The sequence below is a fragment of the Silurus aristotelis genome (assembly GCF_946808225.1).
Source record: "Silurus aristotelis genome assembly, chromosome: 26".
Taxonomy (NCBI): Eukaryota; Metazoa; Chordata; class Actinopteri; order Siluriformes; family Siluridae; genus Silurus; species Silurus aristotelis.
The window spans coordinates 7,996,125-8,017,680 of record NC_139599.1 but is presented as its reverse complement, the minus strand read 5'-3'; the positions used below and the strand labels follow the sequence as shown (position 1 = coordinate 8,017,680).

The 21,556-nt window shown below is 46.4% G+C and overlaps 1 protein-coding gene across 3 annotated transcripts in view; it reads left to right on the top strand.

Moving 5' to 3' along the window:
• LOC310720793 (ATP-binding cassette sub-family G member 4-like) overlaps positions 1-21,556 on the top strand; it is a 42,669-nt gene that overhangs the window by 7,384 nt on the left and 13,729 nt on the right. Inside the window, exons 3-15 of one of the 3 annotated variants that reach the window (XM_083531863.1) lie at positions 3,663-3,780; positions 4,328-4,460; positions 4,572-4,622; positions 4,785-4,930; positions 5,451-5,574; positions 5,903-6,017; positions 7,328-7,473; positions 7,567-7,665; positions 7,757-7,925; positions 8,071-8,171; positions 19,167-19,325; positions 19,437-19,555; positions 20,319-20,533. In XM_083531863.1, coding sequence (XP_083387989.1) covers positions 3,663-3,780; positions 4,328-4,460; positions 4,572-4,622; positions 4,785-4,930; positions 5,451-5,574; positions 5,903-6,017; positions 7,328-7,473; positions 7,567-7,665; positions 7,757-7,925; positions 8,071-8,171; positions 19,167-19,325; positions 19,437-19,555; positions 20,319-20,533 — 1,695 coding nt within the window. Of the gene's footprint in view, positions 1-3,662; positions 3,781-4,327; positions 4,461-4,571; positions 4,623-4,784; positions 4,931-5,450; positions 5,575-5,902; positions 6,018-7,327; positions 7,474-7,566; positions 7,666-7,756; positions 7,926-8,070; positions 8,172-19,166; positions 19,326-19,436; positions 19,556-20,318; positions 20,655-21,556 lie in introns of those variants that run through there. The other 2 variants (XM_083531862.1, XM_083531861.1) reach the window with 2 other exon arrangements.

Sequence of the window (21,556 nt, the reverse complement as noted above, 5' to 3'; positions counted from 1 at the left end):
GCCGCGCCGCCACCTCCGGTCACAGAAGGCGAAGTGACTCCTCCGAGTCCCTCTCCAGACGACGCCACATCCCAGAGCCCCTTCCAAGGCGACATGCCCACGAAAAGCTCGGCTCCGCCTCAGGATCTCCAAGAGAGCTCCGCCCAGCTCCAGGTCCCTCCAGAGAGCTCCGCCCAGCTCCAGGTCCCTCCAGAGAGCTCCGCCCAGCTCCAGGTCCCTCCAGAGAGCTCCGCCCAGCTCCAGGTCCCTCCAGAGAGCTCCGCCCAGCTCCAGGTCCCTCCAGAGAGCTCCGCCCAGCTCCTGGCTCCTCCAGAGAGCTCCGCCCAGCTCCTGGCTCCTCCAGAGGGCACGACTCCGCCTCCGAGCGACCCCACGAGCTCGTCTCCGCCTCCGAGCGACCCCACGAGCTCGTCTCCGCCTCCGAGCGACCCCACGAGCTCGTCTCCGCCTCCGAGCGACCCCACGAGCTCGTCTCCGCCTCCGAGCGACCCCACGAGCTCGTCTCCGCCTCCGAGCGACCCCACGAGCTCGTCTCCGCCTCCGAGCGACCCCACGAGCTCGTCTCCGCTTCAGTGTCCCAAAGAGAGCTCCACTGATGTCGTGGACCTCCAGGCGAGCCCTTCTCCGCTCGTGGATCTCCAGGCAGGCTTCACCTCATTTCCAGGCTGCTCAGTGGGCTCCGATCTGCTCCTAAGGGTCCCAAGGAGCGCCCCTACGCCCAGGGGTTTCCTTGTGCACTCACCCCAGCTCCAGGACTGCAAAAGGGAAGTTGAACCGCTGCCCCCGGGTTCCACCGACGGCGACGGCTCACCCCACAGTCCCGCAGAAGGCGACGGCTCGTCTCCAGCGCCCGCAGAAGGCGACGGCTCGTCTCCAGCGCCCGCAGAAGGCGACGGCTCGTCTCCAGCGCCCGCAGAAGGCGACGGCTCGCCCCCGGGCTCCACAGAAGGCGACGGCTCGCCCCCGGGCTCCACAGAAGGCGACGGCTCGCCCCCGGGCTCCACAGAAGGCGACGTCTCGCCCCCGGGCTCCACAGAAGGCGACGTCTCGCCCCCCGGCTCCACAGAAGGCGACGTCTCGCCCCCGGGCTCCACAGAAGGCGACGTCTCGCCCCCGGGTCCTCTTCAGGGCGAAGGATCGCATCCAGGCTCCACGCAGGGCGACGTCTCGCCCCCGGGTCCTCTTCAGGACGACGGATCGCCCACAGGATCCCCGCACGGCGACGTCGGTCCTCCAGGTCCCTCCGACGGCGACGTCGGTCCTCCAGGTCCCTCCGACGGCGACGTCGGTCCTCCAGGTCCCTCCGACGGCGACGTCGGTCCTCCAGGTCCCTCCGACGGCGACGTCGGTCCTCCAGGTCCCTCAGAGGGTGGTACGACGTTCCTGGTCTCCGCCCGGGACATCCTCCACTCCCCGGTCATTGTCATGGTTGGCGTCCAGTTCCGGTTCCCCGCCATGGAGATCGCTCCGGCTTCAATCCCCGCCAGGGGCTTTACTCAGCCTCCCGTCAGCACCGAGGGTGTGGCTCCGTTCCGGATCCTTCTGCAAGGTGTTCCATGCCGGCTCTCAGCAGAGGATGCTCACCAGGCCTCCGTTGCTCCCAGGCGTCTAAGGAGGCCTTCCTCGGAGTGCCCTGGCCCGCCTGGCATAGGTGGGTTTTGGGGCGTCAGGTGTCGCCCCTGGATGGGGGGGTACTGTCAGGGATTCACCCTGCCACGCCCCCCTCTGTAGCTGTCTGGGATTCACCCTGCCACGCCCCCGTCTGTGGCTGTCAGAGATCCACCCTGCCACGCCCCCCTCGATAGCAGTCACGCTGCTTCCCAAGATTACCGACAGCTGTGGCTCATGAAAGATCAGACTACATAAACTCACGTTCTTGAGTCACAGGCTGTCGGTCGTTGTATTGTCATGCAGGTAAATCGCGTGGCTTCTCAAACGCCGGGATTCACCGCTGGCTATTTCTCCGAACTCCATTTCCTTATTGAAGTACTCATTGCCGAAAGCTTTACTTGCATTGGGATTAGGCGTTTGACATTCGCGCTCATAGTGGATACTTCGTTACGAGCGGATGTCTGGGTTTGCTTTTGTTTTCATTGGTGTATGAGTGTTTTGTTTTTTGCACCTCAATAAAGAACATGATTGGACTTTATCTGCTTCCGCGTCTGCAGCCTGACAATCATGCTGTACTGCAGGGTATGCAATAGTATGTTCAGCTACTTGTCAGCATGTCACATTTCATGGTTCCATGTGTGTTATGTGCTACAATGTGTGAAGCATTGACAAATGATTATTGAGTCATAAATTATCTGTTTAAATCATTACGGATAAGCAATTTAAGTTTTTTTTTAAAAAGGTCACACGGTACAAGAAATTACACTGTAAATAACCTTTGTAATATTTCCACATAACACTTCATAAATCAAAACCAAAATGAGATTGTTCATGAGGATGCAGTGGGGATAAGAGAAAGGCTTTATATGCAGAGGGGTGGGTGCCTGGTTTAAAGCAGATAACAACAATCATTCTGGTTGAAATATTACCATATTCAATTTTTATTCTGTAGAAATTCCTTAACATATTTGTGATATAGCTTTAGTTGTTTTGATAATTATTGACAATAGTAGATATTCTGATAGATATTTATTGCAAAATGCAGGAGGGAATGCACATAGCTATCTATTAAAATTTAGCAATTTTGACTCCAGTTATTCCAAAAAGCATTGCAACTCTGTTGCATTCTCGAAGAAGTTTCAGCTAAAGCAGGTCAGTATCATATGAGTTATAAACAAGTACATTATAATTTTTATAGAAAAAAAAAGACTTGTATAGCCAGCAAAGAAGTGTGAACTAATAAAGTTTTCTTTACATTCATTGGAAAGTTTTCCAGTGTTTAAAGTATTCTCAGTGTCAGCATTTTTACCTCTAGGATTTAAGACCTTTTTTGGAGTATATATTAAGGTGTTTTTGTGCAAAGTTTAGATGGTTGTTAAGTTAAATATTATTCACGATTGCCCTTTTAAATGGTGTTTTGCATTTTTACATGTTTACATTTAATAAACCCATTTATAATACATGTGTATTGTTTACATGAATATGGTATGAGTATTGGTCCCCTAAGAACAGGACAGGCAAGCAAGCGACTCGTAATCATGGGCAACAATAGGTAGAAGAGGTGCAGTGTTTCTTTACTGCATTTTCTATATTCATATTTGTTTGTTTGTTTGTATACTTATTTATTTATCTATTTATTGCTTGGGTACAATAAAGAAGGCATTCTAACTTAAAGAGTATCTGGATTCATTAGTGAACACTGAGCTAGTTAAACCAAAGCTGATGTGCACACAAAAAGGGTTTTGTAGTTTACAACACAACAAGCTGCATTTTTATGTCTTATCAAGTTCAAGGGAATTACAGAATTAGGGGTTGATGCAAATGTTTCATGTTCAGTCTGCATAAAGATGTGGAAAATCTTGCTAGCTAAGTGTAATTTTCCGAGTGTGAAGCGTTTTCAATATCACATTTACTGTCAATCAATAAGAACATTATCTATTCATGTATAGATAACTGTTACATTTTACAACGAATTAGAAATTATTCACTCTAAGATGGTAAGGACTGGGTGAGTATAATGACCTAAACTGATGCGTGTCTGATGTTTTCAGTTTGCAAGGTGATTCTGAAGTGTTTGTCAGGGAAGTTTTGCAATGGAGAGCTCATTGGAATTATGGGGCCTTCTGGGTCTGGCAAGTCCACCCTCATGAATATTCTTGCTGGATACAGGTGAGTGAGGGTAAAAGAAAGAAATATTCTGACATTCATATCTAGTTGTCTGTCTTTTTTTTTTTTCGTTTTGGTAGCACATCATCCATTTAAATGAAAAAAAGTAATGCATATTTTAATACATTTATTCAGTGCTATATTTCCCAGTGGTCCTGCACCTGTTTACTTTACCCCAGTTGCCCCCATAGCTGCTTAATAACCATTATCAGTTCAATACAGCTGGTCTTTCCATATGTCAACTGTTTACTTTAAATTTTCTTCTTTTTTTCCTATATTTGCTCACTACACTTTTCCCCATTTCTTTATAATTTATACAATTTAATTCTTATATCAATTTAAGTGTGTACTAGAAGTTGTATTGTCTTTCTCTCTCTCTCTCTCTCTCTCACTCTCTCTCTTTTTCTCTCTCTCTCTCTCTCTCTCTCTATCTATCTATCTATCTATCTATCTATCTATCTATCTATCTATCTATCTATCTATCTATCTATCTATCTATCTATCTATCTATCTATCTATCTATCTCTGTCTCTCTCTCTTAATTGTTTAGAGAGACTGGTATGGAGGGTCAAATCCTGGTAAACGTGAAGCTGCGTGACCTTCGCACCTTCAGGAAGATGTCCTGTTACATTATGCAGGATGACATGCTTTTGCCACACCTCACCACACGGGAGGCCATGATGGTAAAACGGCTCATTGGAAAAAGAAAAAAAACCATCTTTCCTTATCTCACACATTTCTTCAGTCTCCTCTGATGCACTATTCACATTCTCACTCTCAATTATGTCTTGCAGGTTTCAGCCAACCTTAAGCTAAATGAGAAAATGGAAGTAAAGAAAGAATTGGTGAGTGAAACAGCCATGGTTTATGCTTGCACCATCTAATCTGAATTGAAGTACAGCAACCACACTAGAAAAAATAAATATATTTTGTTATATGTCTATGTTTGTGTTGCAAACTTCACAGAGTTGAATTTACAAAAACATTTGATTTGACCTTTGTGACAGGTGAATGAGATCCTCACTGCTCTAGGCCTGCAGGAGAGTGCACACACTCGTACACACTCTTTATCCGGAGGTCAACGAAAACGGCTGGCTATTGCACAGGAGCTGGTCAACAACCCCCCTGTCATGTTCTTTGATGAACCAACTAGGTGCATTTACCATTTTTATGTGTGATGTCCATTTTTAATCACTGATCATTTTATTATCAAGACCTGCACTGCACATCTAATCAGCCAGTTATGCGACATCCATAAATCCATACATACATGTATACAGATCAAAGGTTTATGATGACATCAGAATGAGAAAAAATTGTATCCCATTGACTTTGATCATGGCATTGTTGTTTGTAGCGTTATTAAGATTTTACATTTACATTCACATTTATATTTACATTTGCGGCATTTAGCAGACGCCCTTATCCAGAGCGACATACAAAAGTGCTAACAAAGTGGCCAGTATGTGTACATAACAATGACTGAATTGTAGGCAAATATGATGTTTTGTAACCAACTATATATTTTAAAAGGCATTATTTAATGTTTTTACCTAGCATTAACACTACTGTATTTGCATCTATTTGTGTGTGTGTGCGTGTGTGTGTGTGTGTGTGTGTGTGTGTGTGTGTGTGTGTGTGTGTGTGTGTGTGTGTGTGTGTGTGTGTGTTAGTGGTCTAGACAGTGCATCCTGTTACCAGGTGGTTTCTCTAATGAGGTCACTTGCTCTGGGTGGAAGAACCATCATCTGTACCATTCACCAGCCCAGTGCTAAAGTTTTTGAGATGTTCCACAAGGTACTAGACACTATTTAAATAAAAAAGTAACACAATGTACACTTAATAATTATAATTAGAAAGAATGTTTTATGTTTGTAGCAGCTACACTGAAAATAAAAACTCTAAATAGTAAGCATAAGTCTGGGCTGTGGTATTTTTCATACAGATTGACTAGCAGTTCTAATTCTAAATAATTATGCAGGGATGTACCCCAGAATGCTACATCAATATTTGTCAATACTACAATTAAAAATAAACTAGGGATAGTGATAGTTTTTATGTATTAATTATATAATATTGGTAGTGTCTAATCTGCATCCTGCTTTTGTTGTGCTCTGTGTTGCAGCTGTACATTCTGAGTCAGGGCCAGTGCATATACAAGGGCACAGTCCCAAATCTCATCCCCTATCTGACGAACCTGGGTCTTCATTGCCCTACTTACCACAATCCTGCAGACTTCAGTATGTACAATGTGTGTGTGTGTGTGTGTGTGTGTGTGTGTGTGTGTGTGTGTGTGTGTGTGTGTGTGTGTGTGTGTGTGTGTGTGAGTGAGTGAGTGTGTGTGCAGCAATGTGATATACAGTAGTAGTAAGTTAGTTTCATATAGTAGCAAACTCCTTACACATCACTGATGACCCCACCTTGTCAATCTACACCAAAACTGTTCAGCCAGAGACTCTACTTTCTGGAGAAGCGCACTAAGTTTATATTCTTAGCAACTCCCTCCTGCTCTACCACAGAAATCATACTGATTGGTCTTTCTAGGGTATAGTTGTAGATTTGTCAACAACTGTATGTCTCTCTAGACATCGGTTAGAATAGCAGAACACAACATCAAAAGCAACCCTCTCCCAGCCATACAGGATATCGTCTTGACACAGTAACCGAGGAAAGCTTGGATTCATTTAAAATACAAACAGATTCCATGTCTCGCAAATGTACTCTTTGTGTATGATTATTTACAGACAACCTGTATGCTAACCAATTGTTAGGGTTTCCCCTGCCACGCCCCCTCGGTGGCTGTCAGGGATCCCCCTGCCACGCCCCCCTCGGTCGCAGTCACGCTGCCTCCGCTATGCTGCGCCGGCTTGATCCCCGACAGCTGTGGCTCGTTAAGGAATAGACTATATAAACTCACGTTCTCGCGTCACAGGTTGTCGGTTTTTGGATGTCTTGCTGATCATTCCGTGGTTCCGCGACCGCCAGCCCTCCCGCTGGTTCTGTCTCCAGACTCAGTTCCCGTGTGGGTTACACGTTGCCGTTAGAGTTACTTTCGTTTCAGGTTTTGATTTCCGTTGGACATTTACTCTCGTTGTGGATTACTCGTCCCGAGCGGATATTCTTTGTTTGCTTTTCGTCACGGCTTATGAGTGTTTTTGGTTGAACTGCTTAATAAAGACAAAGATTGAGTTATTTCTGCTTCCGCGTCATCAGCCTGACACCAATAGACTGGATGTCAATTTATATTCATTTTCTAGTGTTATTACGGTACTTTACAAACTTTTTTTGAGCAAAGTATTTTGTGTATATAACTTTTCCCTATGTACATATAGTGTACATATGATATACTGCATTTAAGCTTTACAACACTGGCAATGTGTGGATTAAATCTGAAAGTGGGATGATTGTGTCCGGAAACGTTTAGCCATTTAGTTTTTATGAGCAGTATTATCATAAATTACATGTTCTGTTTTATCTACTCTCTAAATTTTGTAGACAGTAGAAATCCTCTACATCTTTTCTACAAACTCTGCTTTCATGTGTTCTACAGTAATCGAAGTGGCATCAGGAGAGTATGGTGATTTAAATCCCATGCTCTTCGAGGCAGTGCAGACTGGCATGTGTTCAGAGGGTGAAAAAAAGAACTCTAGTGACAACAGTGATCCCACAACCTCCTGTCCATCACAGTGTAACAATGTAAGTGGCACATGCACTCACTGGTGAACAAACATTGTCATCTTTGTCTATTGTGCCTCTCTTCCTCACACATGTTCTCTTCTGTTTGGACAGGAGTCCGGACAAATTGAAAAACGTACCTTTGCCACCAGTACACTCACACAGTTCTGCATTCTTTTTAAACGAACCTTTATAACTATATACAGAGACATGGTAAGATATTTTTTTTTAACCTTTACAACTTGTTAGTTTATTTTTTTAAATTTGACTTTTCGTGGTATGGGATTTGCTTTTGTGTGTCCAGGTGTTGACTCACCTGAGGGTGATGTCACATCTGTCTATCGGAGTTCTGATCGGTCTGCTGTACCTGAACATTGGCAATGATGCCAGCAAAGTGATCAGCAACACTGGATTCCTCTTTTTCTCCATGCTCTTCCTCATGTTTGCTGCATTAATGCCCACTGTCCTTACATGTAATTACTGTGTTGATTTTTTTTTCTGTCTGTCCTTTATTTTTTTTTGAAGGGTCATTATTAATATTAATAGGTTATAGTGACTATATTAGTTATAATGTGCAATTTTTTTGTTCAATTGGCTAACTTTGTGCTACTTTTGCAGTTCCTCTGGAGATGTCAGTCTTTATGAGAGAGCATCTGAACTACTGGTACAGTTTAAAGGCTTACTACCTAGCAAAGACCATGGCTGACATTCCATTCCAGGTATGGCATTAATCTTTTTTTTTAACTTGTATTATATACTCTATCTAACTAATATTCTCTATATATCAATATATGTAAGACAGGATGCACACTCTGATAAAATATATAATATACCAAATTATATAAGATTTTTTGAAGACCTAAATGGAGTTCAGTAAAAAGGGTGCTCAGATATAATCACCACACTAACCTTAATAGGTGGGGTTATGTTAATTTAATAGGATCTGAAAAAGGTACATGGTGAGGGCCAGGTAGCTGTAGTGCTGCTGAATGAAGTGCCACAGTATGTCTGGGCTTCTAGATTGTTCATAGACTGTAATGATGGACTGCCATTCACTAGGCCAGACTCTGCTTAGACAAGGGAGCACTGTGTGACTTTATTATAGAGGTTAGCTCAGTGGTTAAGGCATTGGACACTGGATTAAAAGGTCACAATTTAAAATCCCAGCACCATCAAGCTGCCACTGCTGGGCCCTTGAGCAAGACCTTTAACTTTCACCATGCTCGATGGTAAGTCGTCCTGGAAAAGCGGGTCTTAAAAAGCCATAAATGCAAATGTAGATAAATAACTATTTTGTTGAGTGAATTTCATGCAGCTCAAGTAGTACTACAAATCTTGTAATGACACATTCTAAAGTTCGGATGACAGATCTGGATGACAGTTACAGAAAGACTGGATGACAGTTACATTCTAATGTAAGGAATGTACTCGACAATGTACTCGACTTAAATTTAGAGTCCTACAAGTCATTTGCCTTGTTAAAAATGTTTTAACATGTAACCTTGCGATGGTTAAACCTTGTTAAAAAAAAATTTGTTGATCTGTTAGATTACCAGCCAATGCAAATGGGCTGTTTTAATGTTGCCAGTTTGAAACCAGAATCCAGTATGGGTTTATCCAAAAAGGCTCTAAGGGACTCTTAGACAAGGTGTGAGCCTATATCTGTAGGGAGCCATCCTAACTGCTTACAGAGTTACTGCATATAGTGTCCAGAATGCAAAGCCATTTGTGCTAGGTTTATAGCGTTCATGATCATTTCCTGAGCTGTTAATGACATAGCAATCAGTCTGTACACCATTCCATGATGGCCTGGCCAGAGGTGTCATACCTCCCCATTCATGTTTTATGTCAGTGTGTGACAGGGCATCAACTGCTGCCCTGTTTCAGGGATCTCGAGTGGAGTTTTGATTGATGCATCATTGGAGGACGTGAGAATGCATAGAGTAGGCCATGAGGTCAGTTGTGGAATATTGGAATGCCTGTTTTTGAAAAGCTAACCCTCTAAAAACATCTGTTCCACAGTGATGATGGCACGAATGGTTCACATATCTAGCTATATTAACAGACAGACATAACTTGCTCGTAGTTGTAATTAAATAATAGATTCTAAAGAACTGGACAAGGACCATTGTCCTTTAGAACAACCTGGAATGGAACATAATGTTCTGACCATGGGGTTTACCAAGGCCACTGCTTTTCTTGCACCAGAGTGGCTACTTGATGAAATTGGTTTGCATCTTACTGGCCACCCCTATTCTTCATGGATGTGCATTTCAATGCTTTATAGTGGTAGATAATGTCTTTTGGTGGCCAAACCACTGTTGAGTCATGGCAATTTGAGAACGCTGTCTAGCCAATATGTTTGGCTGTTCTCGTTTTATATTCTGAAAACTATTATTTTCTCTTAATCCTACTGATTGACTTGGGTTTGTAATTTAGACTTCACAGGGTTAAATGAATGTGTTTGACACTGCTGACTGTGTTTCCCTTGTTGGCACTGAAGGCATGCGACTCAAAGCTTGGGTCTGTTGCTATATAGAAATTTACAATCTTCTTCATCGTACTCTATTTAAGGGGTGGCCAACCCACGGCTCGCGAGCCGCATGCGGCTCTTTGGCTGGTTTCATGCGGAATGCATGCTCTTACGTTCGGAATGCAATGCTCTTACGTTCATATAGATTTTTGTGTTTGATTTTTAATGTGCGTGTTCGCTTTGCTTAATTTCAATACGATATTTTTAAGACTTAAATGAGCTTGCCCCTACTGGGAAACTTTGTGGTATATCAGACCTTGGCATGAGGCCAATCATAAATTACAGCGATGCAGAGAGAATTTTCGGAAATACCTAAATCACCGAGACAACACGGCAGAAACACAATTGTAATGACGCAATAAAAAAGCGCAGCCAGCACACGGTTACCGGGATAAGAGCAACATGTGTGCGGATAGCGATTTGCAAAACATTTTCAAGAGGGGGTGTATCTGCAAAGAGCTTCTCCAAGTCGGTTCAATTTATCACCTGAAATCCAAACATCCCGATTGCCATTCTAAATATGGGAAGAACGCGGCGCAGAAAAGTAAAGTCAATCCGAGCATGCGCACTCCGTCTGTAGTGGACGTTTTTGAAAAGGCAGGAAAGTTTTCCAGTGATGGTGCCAAGGCAACAGGCATAACACAAAAAAATATGGATTTCATTGCCAATTGAATTTTCATTTCGGTGCATCCCTGAAATATTATCGTTGGTGTGGCCCTCTGACACAATTCAGGTTTCTCATGTGGCCCCTTGTAAAAATTAATTGCTCACCCCTGCGGTGTATTCATCTCACGCACATGCGCATTTGACGAAAATACCGTATTAAACTCAAGCGAAGTGAACACGCACATAAAAAAAAACCCCACAAAGTCCTTGTTTTCTACCCTGAAACACGTGAAATCAAAGCATCGAGCTGTTCTGACTGACACACGAGTGGCAACAACGGAATACGAGGCAGATTTGAAGGGGATTGTTCAAGGCAAGGAATGCCAAAATTCCCACTAAGTAACATACATAGTAAAAGAAAAACGCTATTGTAAATTATTATATTTTTGTTTGTGGACTTGGTTAAACAGAGTTTGTGTGTGTGAGACAGTGCACACAATGTTAGTTGTTAAGTTGGTCTTAGAACTGTAGGAGTCAATTTCTTACATTATGTTGGTGTGTGACATTTACAATAAATTTGGCTGAGCAGGTGTGTGTGTGTGTGTGTGTGTGTGTGTGTGTGTGTGTGTGTGTGTGTGTGTGTGTGTGGAAGGGAGATGTTCGTGTGTGTGTGTGTGTGTGTGTGTGTGGAAGGGAGATGTTTGTGTGTGTGTGTGTGTGTGTGTGGAAGGGAGATGTTCGTGTGTGTGTGTGTGCCCGTGTGTGTGGAAGGGAGATGTTCGTGTGTGTGTGTGCCCGTGTGTGTGGAAGGGAGATGTTCGTGTGTGTGTGTGCCCGTGTGTGTGTGTGTGTGTGAGGAAGGGATGGGTGATGTTCGTGTGTGTGTGTGTGTGTGTGAGGAAGGGATGGGTGATGTTCGTGTGTGTGTGTGTGTGAGGAAGGGATGGGTGATGTTCATGTGTGCCCGTGTGTGTGTGTGTGTGTGTGTGTGAGGAAGGGATGGGTGATGTTCATGTGTGCCCGTGTGTGTGTGTGTGTGTGTGTGAGGAAGGGATGGGTGATGTTCATGTGTGCCCGTGTGTGTGTGTGTGTGTGAGGAAGGGATGGGTGATGTTCATGTGTGCCCGTGTGTGTGTGTGTGTGTGAGGAAGGGATGGGTGATGTTCATGTGTGCCCGTGTGCCCGTGTGTGTGTGTGAGGAAGGGATGGGTGATGTTCATGTGTGCCCGTGTGTGTGTGTGTGTGTGAGGAAGGGATGGGTGATGTTCATGTGTGCCCGTGTGTGTGTGTGTGTGTGAGGAAGGGATGGGTGATGTTCATGTGTGCCCGTGTGTGTGTGTGTGTGTGAGGAAGGGATGGGTGATGTTCATGTGTGCCCGTGTGTGTGTGTGTGTGTGAGGAAGGGATGGGTGATGTTCATGTGTGCCCGTGTGTGTGTGTGTGTGTGTGTGTGTGAGGAAGGGATGGGTGATGTTCATGTGTGCCCGTGTGTGTGTGTGTGTGTGTGAGGAAGGGATGGGTGATGTTCATGTGTGCCCGTGTGTGTGTGTGAGGAAGGGATGGGTGATGTTCATGTGTGCCCGTGTGTGTGTGTGAGGAAGGGATGGGTGATGTTCATGTGTGCCCGTGTGTGTGTGTGAGGAAGGGATGGGTGATGTTCATGTGTGCCCGTGTGTGTGTGTGAGGAAGGGATGGGTGATGTTCATGTGTGCCTGTGTGTGTGTGTGAGGAAGGGATGGGTGATGTTCATGTGTGCCCGTGTGTGTGTGTGAGGAAGGGATGGGTGATGTTCATGTGTGCCCGTGTGTGTGTGTGAGGAAGGGATGGGTGATGTTCATGTGTGCCCGTGTGTGTGTGTGTGTGAGGAAGGGATGGGTGATGTTCATGTGTGCCCGTGTGTGTGTGTGTGTGAGGAAGGGATGGGTGATGTTCATGTGTGCCCGTGTGTGTGTGTGAGGAAGGGATGGGTGATGTTCATGTGTGCCCGTGTGTGTGTGTGAGGAAGGGATGGGTGATGTTCATGTGTGCCCGTGTGTGTGTGTGAGGAAGGGATGGGTGATGTTCATGTGTGCCCGTGTGTGTGTGTGAGGAAGGGATGGGTGATGTTCATGTGTGCCCGTGTGTGTGTGTGAGGAAGGGATGGGTGATGTTCATGTGTGCCCGTGTGTGTGTGTGAGGAAGGGATGGGTGATGTTCATGTGTGCCCGTGTGTGTGTGTGAGGAAGGGATGGGTGATGTTCATGTGTGCCCGTGTGTGTGTGTGAGGAAGGGATGGGTGATGTTCATGTGTGCCCGTGTGTGTGTGTGAGGAAGGGATGGGTGATGTTCATGTGTGCCCGTGTGTGTGTGTGAGGAAGGGATGGGTGATGTTCATGTGTGCCCGTTTGTGTGTGTGAGGAAGGGATGGGTGATGTTCATGTGTGCCCGTGTGTGTGTGTGAGGAAGGGATGGGTGATGTTCATGTGTGCCCGTGTGTGTGTGTGAGGAAGGGATGGGTGATGTTCATGTGTGCCCGTGTGTGTGTGTGAGGAAGGGATGGGTGATGTTCATGTGTGCCCGTGTGTGTGTGTGTGAGGAAGGGATGGGTGATGTTCATGTGTGCCCGTGTGTGTGTGTGTGTGAGGAAGGGATGGGTGATGTTCATGTGTGCCCGTGTGTGTGTGTGAGGAAGGGATGGGTGATGTTCATGTGTGCCCGTGTGTGTGTGTGTGAGGAAGGGATGGGTGATGTTCATGTGTGCCCGTGTGTGTGTGTGTGAGGAAGGGATGGGTGATGTTCATGTGTGCCCGTGTGTGTGTGTGTGAGGAAGGGATGGGTGATGTTCATGTGTGCCCGTGTGTGTGAGGAAGGGATGGGTGATGTTCATGTGTGCCCGTGTGTGTGTGTGTGAGGAAGGGATGGGTGATGTTCATGTGTGCCCGTGTGTGTGTGTGTGAGGAAGGGATGGGTGATGTTCATGTGTGCCCGTGTGTGTGTGTGTGAGGAAGGGATGGGTGATGTTCATGTGTGCCCGTGTGTGTGTGTGTGTGAGGAAGGGATGGGTGATGTTCATGTGTGCCCGTGTGTGTGTGTGTGAGGAAGGGATGGGTGATGTTCATGTGTGCCCGTGTGTGTGTGTGTGTGAGGAAGGGATGGGTGATGTTCATGTGTGCCCGTGTGTGTGTGTGTGTGAGGAAGGGATGGGTGATGTTCATGTGTGCCCGTGTGTGTGTGTGTGAGGAAGGGATGGGTGATGTTAATGTGTGCCCGTGTGTGTGTGTGTGAGGAAGGGATGGGTGATGTTCATGTGTGCCCGTGTGTGTGTGTGTGAGGAAGGGATGGGTGATGTTCATGTGTGCCCGTGTGTGTGAGGAAGGAATGGGTGATGTTCATGTGTGCCCGTGTGTGTGAGGAAGGGATGGGTGATGTTCATGTGTGCCCGTGTGTGTGTGTGTGAGGAAGGGATGGGTGATGTTCATGTGTGCCCGTGTGTGTGTGTGTGAGGAAGGGATGGGTGATGTTCATGTGTGCCCGTGTGTGTGTGTGTGTGAGGAAGGGATGGGTGATGTTCATGTGTGCCCGTGTGTGTGTGTGTGAGGAAGGGATGGGTGATGTTCATGTGTGCCCGTGTGTGTGTGTGTGAGGAAGGGATGGGTGATGTTCATGTGTGCCCGTGTGTGTGTGTGTGTGTGTGAGGAAGGGATGGGTGATGTTCATGTGTGCCCGTGTGTGTGTGTGTGTGTGAGGAAGGGATGGGTGATGTTCATGTGTGCCCGTGTGTGTGTGTGTGAGGAAGGGATGGGTGATGTTCATGTGTGCCCGTGTGTGTGTGTGTGTGAGGAAGGGATGGGTGATGTTCATGTGTGCCCGTGTGTGTGTGTGTGAGGAAGGGATGGGTGATGTTCATGTGTGCCCGTGTGTGTGTGTGTGTGAGGAAGGGATGGGTGATGTTCATGTGTGCCCGTGTGTGTGTGTGTGAGGAAGGGATGGGTGATGTTCATGTGTGCCCGTGTGTGTGTGTGTGAGGAAGGGATGGGTGATGTTCATGTGTGCCCGTGTGTGTGTGTGTGAGGAAGGGATGGGTGATGTTCATGTGTGCCCGTGTGTGTGTGTGTGAGGAAGGGATGGGTGATGTTCATGTGTGCCCGTGTGTGTGTGTGTGAGGAAGGGATGGGTGATGTTCATGTGTGCCCGTGTGTGTGTGTGTGTGAGGAAGGGATGGGTGATGTTCATGTGTGCCCGTGTGTGTGTGTGTGAGGAAGGGATGGGTGATGTTCATGTGTGCCCGTGTGTGTGTGTGTGAGGAAGGGATGGGTGATGTTCATGTGTGCCCGTGTGTGTGTGTGTGTGAGGAAGGGTTGGGTGATGTTCATGTGTGCCCGTGTGTGTGTGTGTGAGGAAGGGATGGGTGATGTTCATGTGTGCCCGTGTGTGTGTGTGTGAGGAAGGGATGGGTGATGTTCATGTGTGCCCGTGTGTGTGTGTGTGAGGAAGGGATGGGTGATGTTCATGTGTGCCCGTGTGTGTGTGTGTGAGGAAGGGATGGGTGATGTTCATGTGTGCCCGTGTGTGTGTGTGTGAGGAAGGGATGGGTGATGTTCATGTGTGCCCGTGTGTGTGTGTGTGTGTGAGGAAGGGATGGGTGATGTTCATGTGTGCCCGTGTGTGTGTGTGTGAGGAAGGGATGGGTGATGTTCATGTGTGCCCGTGTGTGTGTGTGTGAGGAAGGGATGGGTGATGTTCATGTGTGCCCGTGTGTGTGTGTGTGAGGAAGGGATGGGTGATGTTCATGTGTGCCCGTGTGTGTGTGTGTGAGGAAGGGATGGGTGATGTTCATGTGTGCCCGTGTGTGTGTGTGTGAGGAAGGGATGGGTGATGTTCATGTGTGCCCGTGTGTGTGTGTGTGAGGAAGGGATGGGTGATGTTCATGTGTGCCCGTGTGTGTGTGTGTGAGGAAGGGATGGGTGATGTTCATGTGTGCCCGTGTGTGTGTGTGTGAGGAAGGGATGGGTGATGTTCATGTGTGCCCGTGTGTGTGTGTGTGAGGAAGGGATGGGTGATGTTCATGTGTGCCCGTGTGTGTGTGTGTGAGGAAGGGATGGGTGATGTTCATGTGTGCCCGTGTGTGTGTGTGTGAGGAAGGGATGGGTGATGTTCATGTGTGCCCGTGTGTGTGTGTGTGAGGAAGGGATGGGTGATGTTCATGTGTGCCCGTGTGTGTGTGTGTGAGGAAGGGATGGGTGATGTTCATGTGTGCCCGTGTGTGTGTGTGTGAGGAAGGGATGGGTGATGTTCATGTGTGCCCGTGTGTGTGTGTGTGAGGAAGGGATGGGTGATGTTCATGTGTGCCCGTGTGTGTGTGTGTGAGGAAGGGATGGGTGATGTTCATGTGTGCCCGTGTGTGTGTGTGTGTGTGTGAGGAAGGGATGGGTGATGTTCATGTGTGCCCGTGTGTGTGTGTGTGTGTGAGGAAGGGATGGGTGATGTTCATGTGTGCCCGTGTGTGTGTGTGTGTGTGTGAGGAAGGGATGGGTGATGTTCATGTGTGCCCGTGTGTGTGTGTGTGAGGAAGGGATGGGTGATGTTCATGTGTGCCCGTGTGTGTGTGTGTGAGGAAGGGATGGGTGATGTTCATGTGTGCCCGTGTGTGTGTGTGTGAGGAAGGGATGGGTGATGTTCATGTGTGCCCGTGTGTGTGTGTGTGTGAGGAAGGGATGGGTGATGTTCATGTGTGCCCGTGTGTGTGTGTGTGAGGAAGGGATGGGTGATGTTCATGTGTGCCCGTGTGTGTGTGTGTGAGGAAGGGATGGGTGATGTTCATGTGTGCCCGTGTGTGTGTGTGTGAGGAAGGGATGGGTGATGTTCATGTGTGCCCGTGTGTGTGTGTGTGAGGAAGGGATGGGTGATGTTCATGTGTGCCCGTGTGTGTGTGTGTGAGGAAGGGATGGGTGATGTTCATGTGTGCCCGTGTGTGTGTGTGTGTGAGGAAGGGATGGGTGATGTTCATGTGTGCCCGTGTGTGTGTGTGTGTGTGAGGAAGGGATGGGTGATGTTCATGTGTGCCCGTGTGTGTGTGTGTGAGGAAGGGATGGGTGATGTTCATGTGTGCCCGTGTGTGTGTGTGTGAGGAAGGGATGGGTGATGTTCATGTGTGCCCGTGTGTGTGTGTGTGAGGAAGGGATGGGTGATGTTCATGTGTGCCCGTGTGTGTGTGTGTGAGGAAGGGATGGGTGATGTTCATGTGTGCCCGTGTGTGTGTGTGTGAGGAAGGGATGGGTGATGTTCATGTGTGCCCGTGTGTGTGTGTGTGAGGAAGGGATGGGTGATGTTCATGTGTGCCCGTGTGTGTGTGTGTGAGGAAGGGATGGGTGATGTTCATGTGTGCCCGTGTGTGTGTGTGTGAGGAAGGGATGGGTGATGTTCATGTGTGCCCGTGTGTGTGTGTGTGAGGAAGGGATGGGTGATGTTCATGTGTGCCCGTGTGTGTGTGTGTGTGAGGAAGGGATGGGTGATGTTCATGTGTGCCCGTGTGTGTGTGTGTGAGGAAGGGATGGGTGATGTTCATGTGTGCCCGTGTGTGTGTGTGTGAGGAAGGGATGGGTGATGTTCATGTGTGCCCGTGTGTGTGTGTGTGTGAGGAAGGGATGGGTGATGTTCATGTGTGCCCGTGTGTGTGTGTGTGTGAGGAAGGGATGGGTGATGTTCATGTGTGCCCGTGTGTGTGTGTGTGAGGAAGGGATGGGTGATGTTCATGTGTGCCCGTGTGTGTGTGTGTGAGGAAGGGATGGGTGATGTTCATGTGTGCCCGTGTGTGTGTGTGTGAGGAAGGGATGGGTGATGTTCATGTGTGCCCGTGTGTGTGTGTGTGAGGAAGGGATGGGTGATGTTCATGTGTGCCCGTGTGTGTGTGTGTGAGGAAGGGATGGGTGATGTTCATGTGTGCCCGTGTGTGTGTGTGTGAGGAAGGGATGGGTGATGTTCATGTGTGCCCGTGTGTGTGTGTGTGAGGAAGGGATGGGTGATGTTCATGTGTGCCCGTGTGTGTGTGTGTGTGAGGAAGGGATGGGTGATGTTCATGTGTGCCCGTGTGTGTGTGTGTGAGGAAGGGATGGGTGATGTTCATGTGTGCCCGTGTGTGTGTGTGTGTGTGTGAGGAAGGGATGGGTGATGTTCATGTGTGCCCGTGTGTGTATGATGTGGCTCTGGGCCTCTGACTGGTTGGCCACCCCTGCTCTATTTATTCCTTACTCTGAAATTGTCCCTGGCACATATTCAATGCTGTAAGTTGTTCATTGGCCTCTGAGTTTCTGGCGGAGGGTAAAATGCAAGCACGGTTCACCGTGCATTAGATCAGGCATTGTTAGTAGTGCTACTATTACAATCCTGCATACTTATTATTATAGAACATTTTATTCTTCTGTTCCTAAGATTTCAGCGCGTAACTCGTCCCGCAGTTTTTGCCCCAGACTCCTGCCGTTTTCGATCACATGACAAAAAAGGGCAAATTGTTTCCTATAGAAAATAAATATCTTGTCCCTCAAGCGCCTATCGCATATGCACATGCACATATGGCATACCGACTCGTACGAGGTCGTCCGGAGCGGCTCGCAACTATATGCCCCCCGAACCCCGGACCCGTTCGGAATTCCTGCAACAATTTCTGCGACATTCCTACCCCCATAGGGAATAAATGGGGAAATTTTGGCACGCCGCCGTTCATCCGGAAATCGCCCAACACACCATTTCAATGTATCGACTCGTCCGGGGTGCGGGGCAGATTGCAATCATATCACCCCTGTTAAATACCCCTGGCAAGTAGGGGCAAAAGGGGCAAAACCTCCTTTTTTTTCTAAGATACAAGTATTTTATTCTGTTTTTTGTCATTTTAAGGCCCCCCCGTTCACCCGAAACGCCAGTACGACATATCCACGGTCATCCCGGATGCACCCATAATTTATTAATGTTATTTTCGACAATTTTTAGGTCAGGGAACAATAGGTATGGGGCAATTAATGTCCCATAGAAAACGAATGGGGAAATAAAGTTGCGCGCCACAGCTCGGCCCTTGAGAATCCGACACGCACATATGGCAAAAAATATACAGAAAGGGGACATGTGACATATCAACGGCCCAGCATAGAGAGTTGCGCTGTGGGTGATATAGTGACGTTACGTGGCGTCACCTTAAGCCACACCCACACAATTAGTCCAAATAGGCTAAAAAATAACCGCGCTCGGAAGCTGGCGTGCGATATGTCAAAACACTTGGGACGGTGGGGGGAGTTGCACGTGAGGTTATAGGCCACGGCCACCGTGCAAACCTATTAGCTTACCATGTCGCTAAACCCGCTGCGACCCGGACGTGTGGCGTCTTGAATCACTAATGGAGTGCCAAATCGGTTTTGTCCGTGACGTCACGTGGGTGGGAACGCGTAAAAAACACAAAACGGCAAAACTGGCCACTGTTTTTATTGAACCTTACAGGCAACAGGGGCTTGTAACAACTCATTTCTCACGGTCAAAATAACCACACAATATAAATCTCTCTCCTGTTGAATTTCTTTTTTGCTCTCTCCACCTGCCTCCACACACACAGGTCATATGTCCCATAATGTACTGTAGTATAGTGTACTGGATGACAGGTCAGCCTCCAGAAGCGATCAGATTTCTTCTTTTCACGGCTCTGTCCACCTTGACTGCCCTGGTGGCTCAGTCTCTGGGCCTCCTCATTGGATCTGCTTCCACTTCCCTGCAGGTGGGGCAATACATCACAGATACACATACATAAATACTGATACACGTACCATTACATGAATAAGCTTAAACTTTCGATAATATTTTCCGAGCTCTCTATTTCTCATTGCAGGTAGCTACATTTGTAGCACCGGTGACAGCCATTCCAGTCTTGCTTTTCTCTGGATTCTTTATTAACTTTGACACCATGCCAATATACCTACATTGGACCACCTATCTATCTTATGTCAGGTCAGTGGCAGCTTTCATAATTATAATGAATCAGTTTTGGCACAGGACTAATTTGTACAACCCACTCATCACCATTTAGTATTTTAGAGCTGGTGACTTGTGAGTTACATTGAATCCATATATCTGGAGACAATAAAACAAATGTTTTATATATGCTGCAAAATAAGTCCTTGATTATACCATTGCAGCCACAAATCCGTACATTTTGATATAAAGAAATTTTATGATCGTGACTATTGAGGTGACACTTTTTAAATATAAATATATGAATTTCATTCATTCATTCATTTTCTCTCGCTTATCCGTAATTCGGGTCGCGGGGGCAGCAGTCTAAGCAGGCCTTCGCCCCGCCTTCGACTGCTGCCCAATCCTCACAGCACCGTCCCTTACGGTCCCTCCTGCAGGTGGTAAACCCACGGGAAGATATATGAATTTAAATATCGAATATAAATCTAAAATTAAATGTTTGATTCATATGTTTGTTTTATTTTGTCTACTGCCCTTTCACAGTGTTTAATTGGAAAACAGTGCAAGCTTGCCAACACTTTATGCTTCTGCTTATTTAATCATGTCAATCAATTAAAGAGAAACTCTCATCCTGAAGTCTTTCCAGTATTAGAAAACTTCAAAGAGCTTGGAACTCCTTAGAAAATTAATTTAGAAAAATGTCCTTACAGAAAATTCATTAAAACCTTTTGTCTAACCTGAATCAAGACTTTCAGTCAAGCTACAATCTTATATATTTTCACTTATACTTTTACAGGTATGGCTTCGAGGGTGTGATCGTCTCCATTTATAGCATGAACCGAACAGACTTGGAGTGCCCAGGCATTGTCTGCAAGTTCCAGAAGCCAGAAGAGGTGTTGCAGCTCATGGACGTAGAAGACTCAAAGCTCTATGTGGACTTCATAGTCTTAGGGGTTTTCTTCCTCATTCTTCGGTTCGCCACTTACCTAGTGCTGCGATACAAAGTCAAGTGTGAACGTTAGGGCATGTCATCAGCTTTTATGCTTGTTTTACTTTGTACAAACCCACACATGGCATTATGTTTTAGATAACAATTATATTGTGGAGCCAAAACTGTGCAATGTTCACCAAATTTTTTATTCCGTTAAAGAGAATAAAAATATTTTTTTTTGCATAATGATGGATTTAAGTTTTTTTATTACTTCAGTTTCTTTCAATTAGATAATAATTAAAAGGTCTGCACTAAAAATGATAAGCCCGGTGTGGTCTTTTGCACTGGCAAGCACTATTCAAATTTTCTTCAAGAAATGTCACATTCTAGTTCTGTGAATTCTGTTCCCCTTTACAAAAATGCATCATTAACAGTGTAATATCTATGCAATATTATAAAATATTTTACATCCAGGCTCTTCTCCACCTGCTCCCTGCTCTCAACACAAATCACAATATCATCTGCAAACATCATAGTCCACGGAGAATCATGTCTGACCTCGTCCGTCAACCTGTCCATCAACACTGGAAAAAGGAAAGGGTTCAGAGCTGATCCTTGATGCAGTCCAACCTCCACCTTGAACCAGTCGGTCGTGCAGTTGGAACGACACACTGGTTCAAGGTGGAGTGACCATCTGTGAGCGTCACCGACCAATATCTGATATAAATTTTATATTTGTTAATAAAAATGATCGAGTTCTCAGTGAATCATGAATAATTAAGAAAGCAATAAAATTCAAATGAATGCAATCGTTGTTTCTATTCTATATTCTGTATATTTTATATTTAAAATTATATAATAGCTATCCTATTTTTTGGAGAATAATATATACTATATAAATTACTATATAAATGCTGAACAAAATTATAATCGGTTGAAGCGTGTAATGATGGTCTTGGAGATGATCACATCATCAACGCACTTGTCCCAGTCAGTGCATTTAAAATAGTACAAAAGAGCAGAGGCGCCTCCTGCTGGCCAGGATTTCACCTGTTTCAGAATCGGTTTAGAGCGTGTGACGAGCGGTCTGTATGCTGGAATTA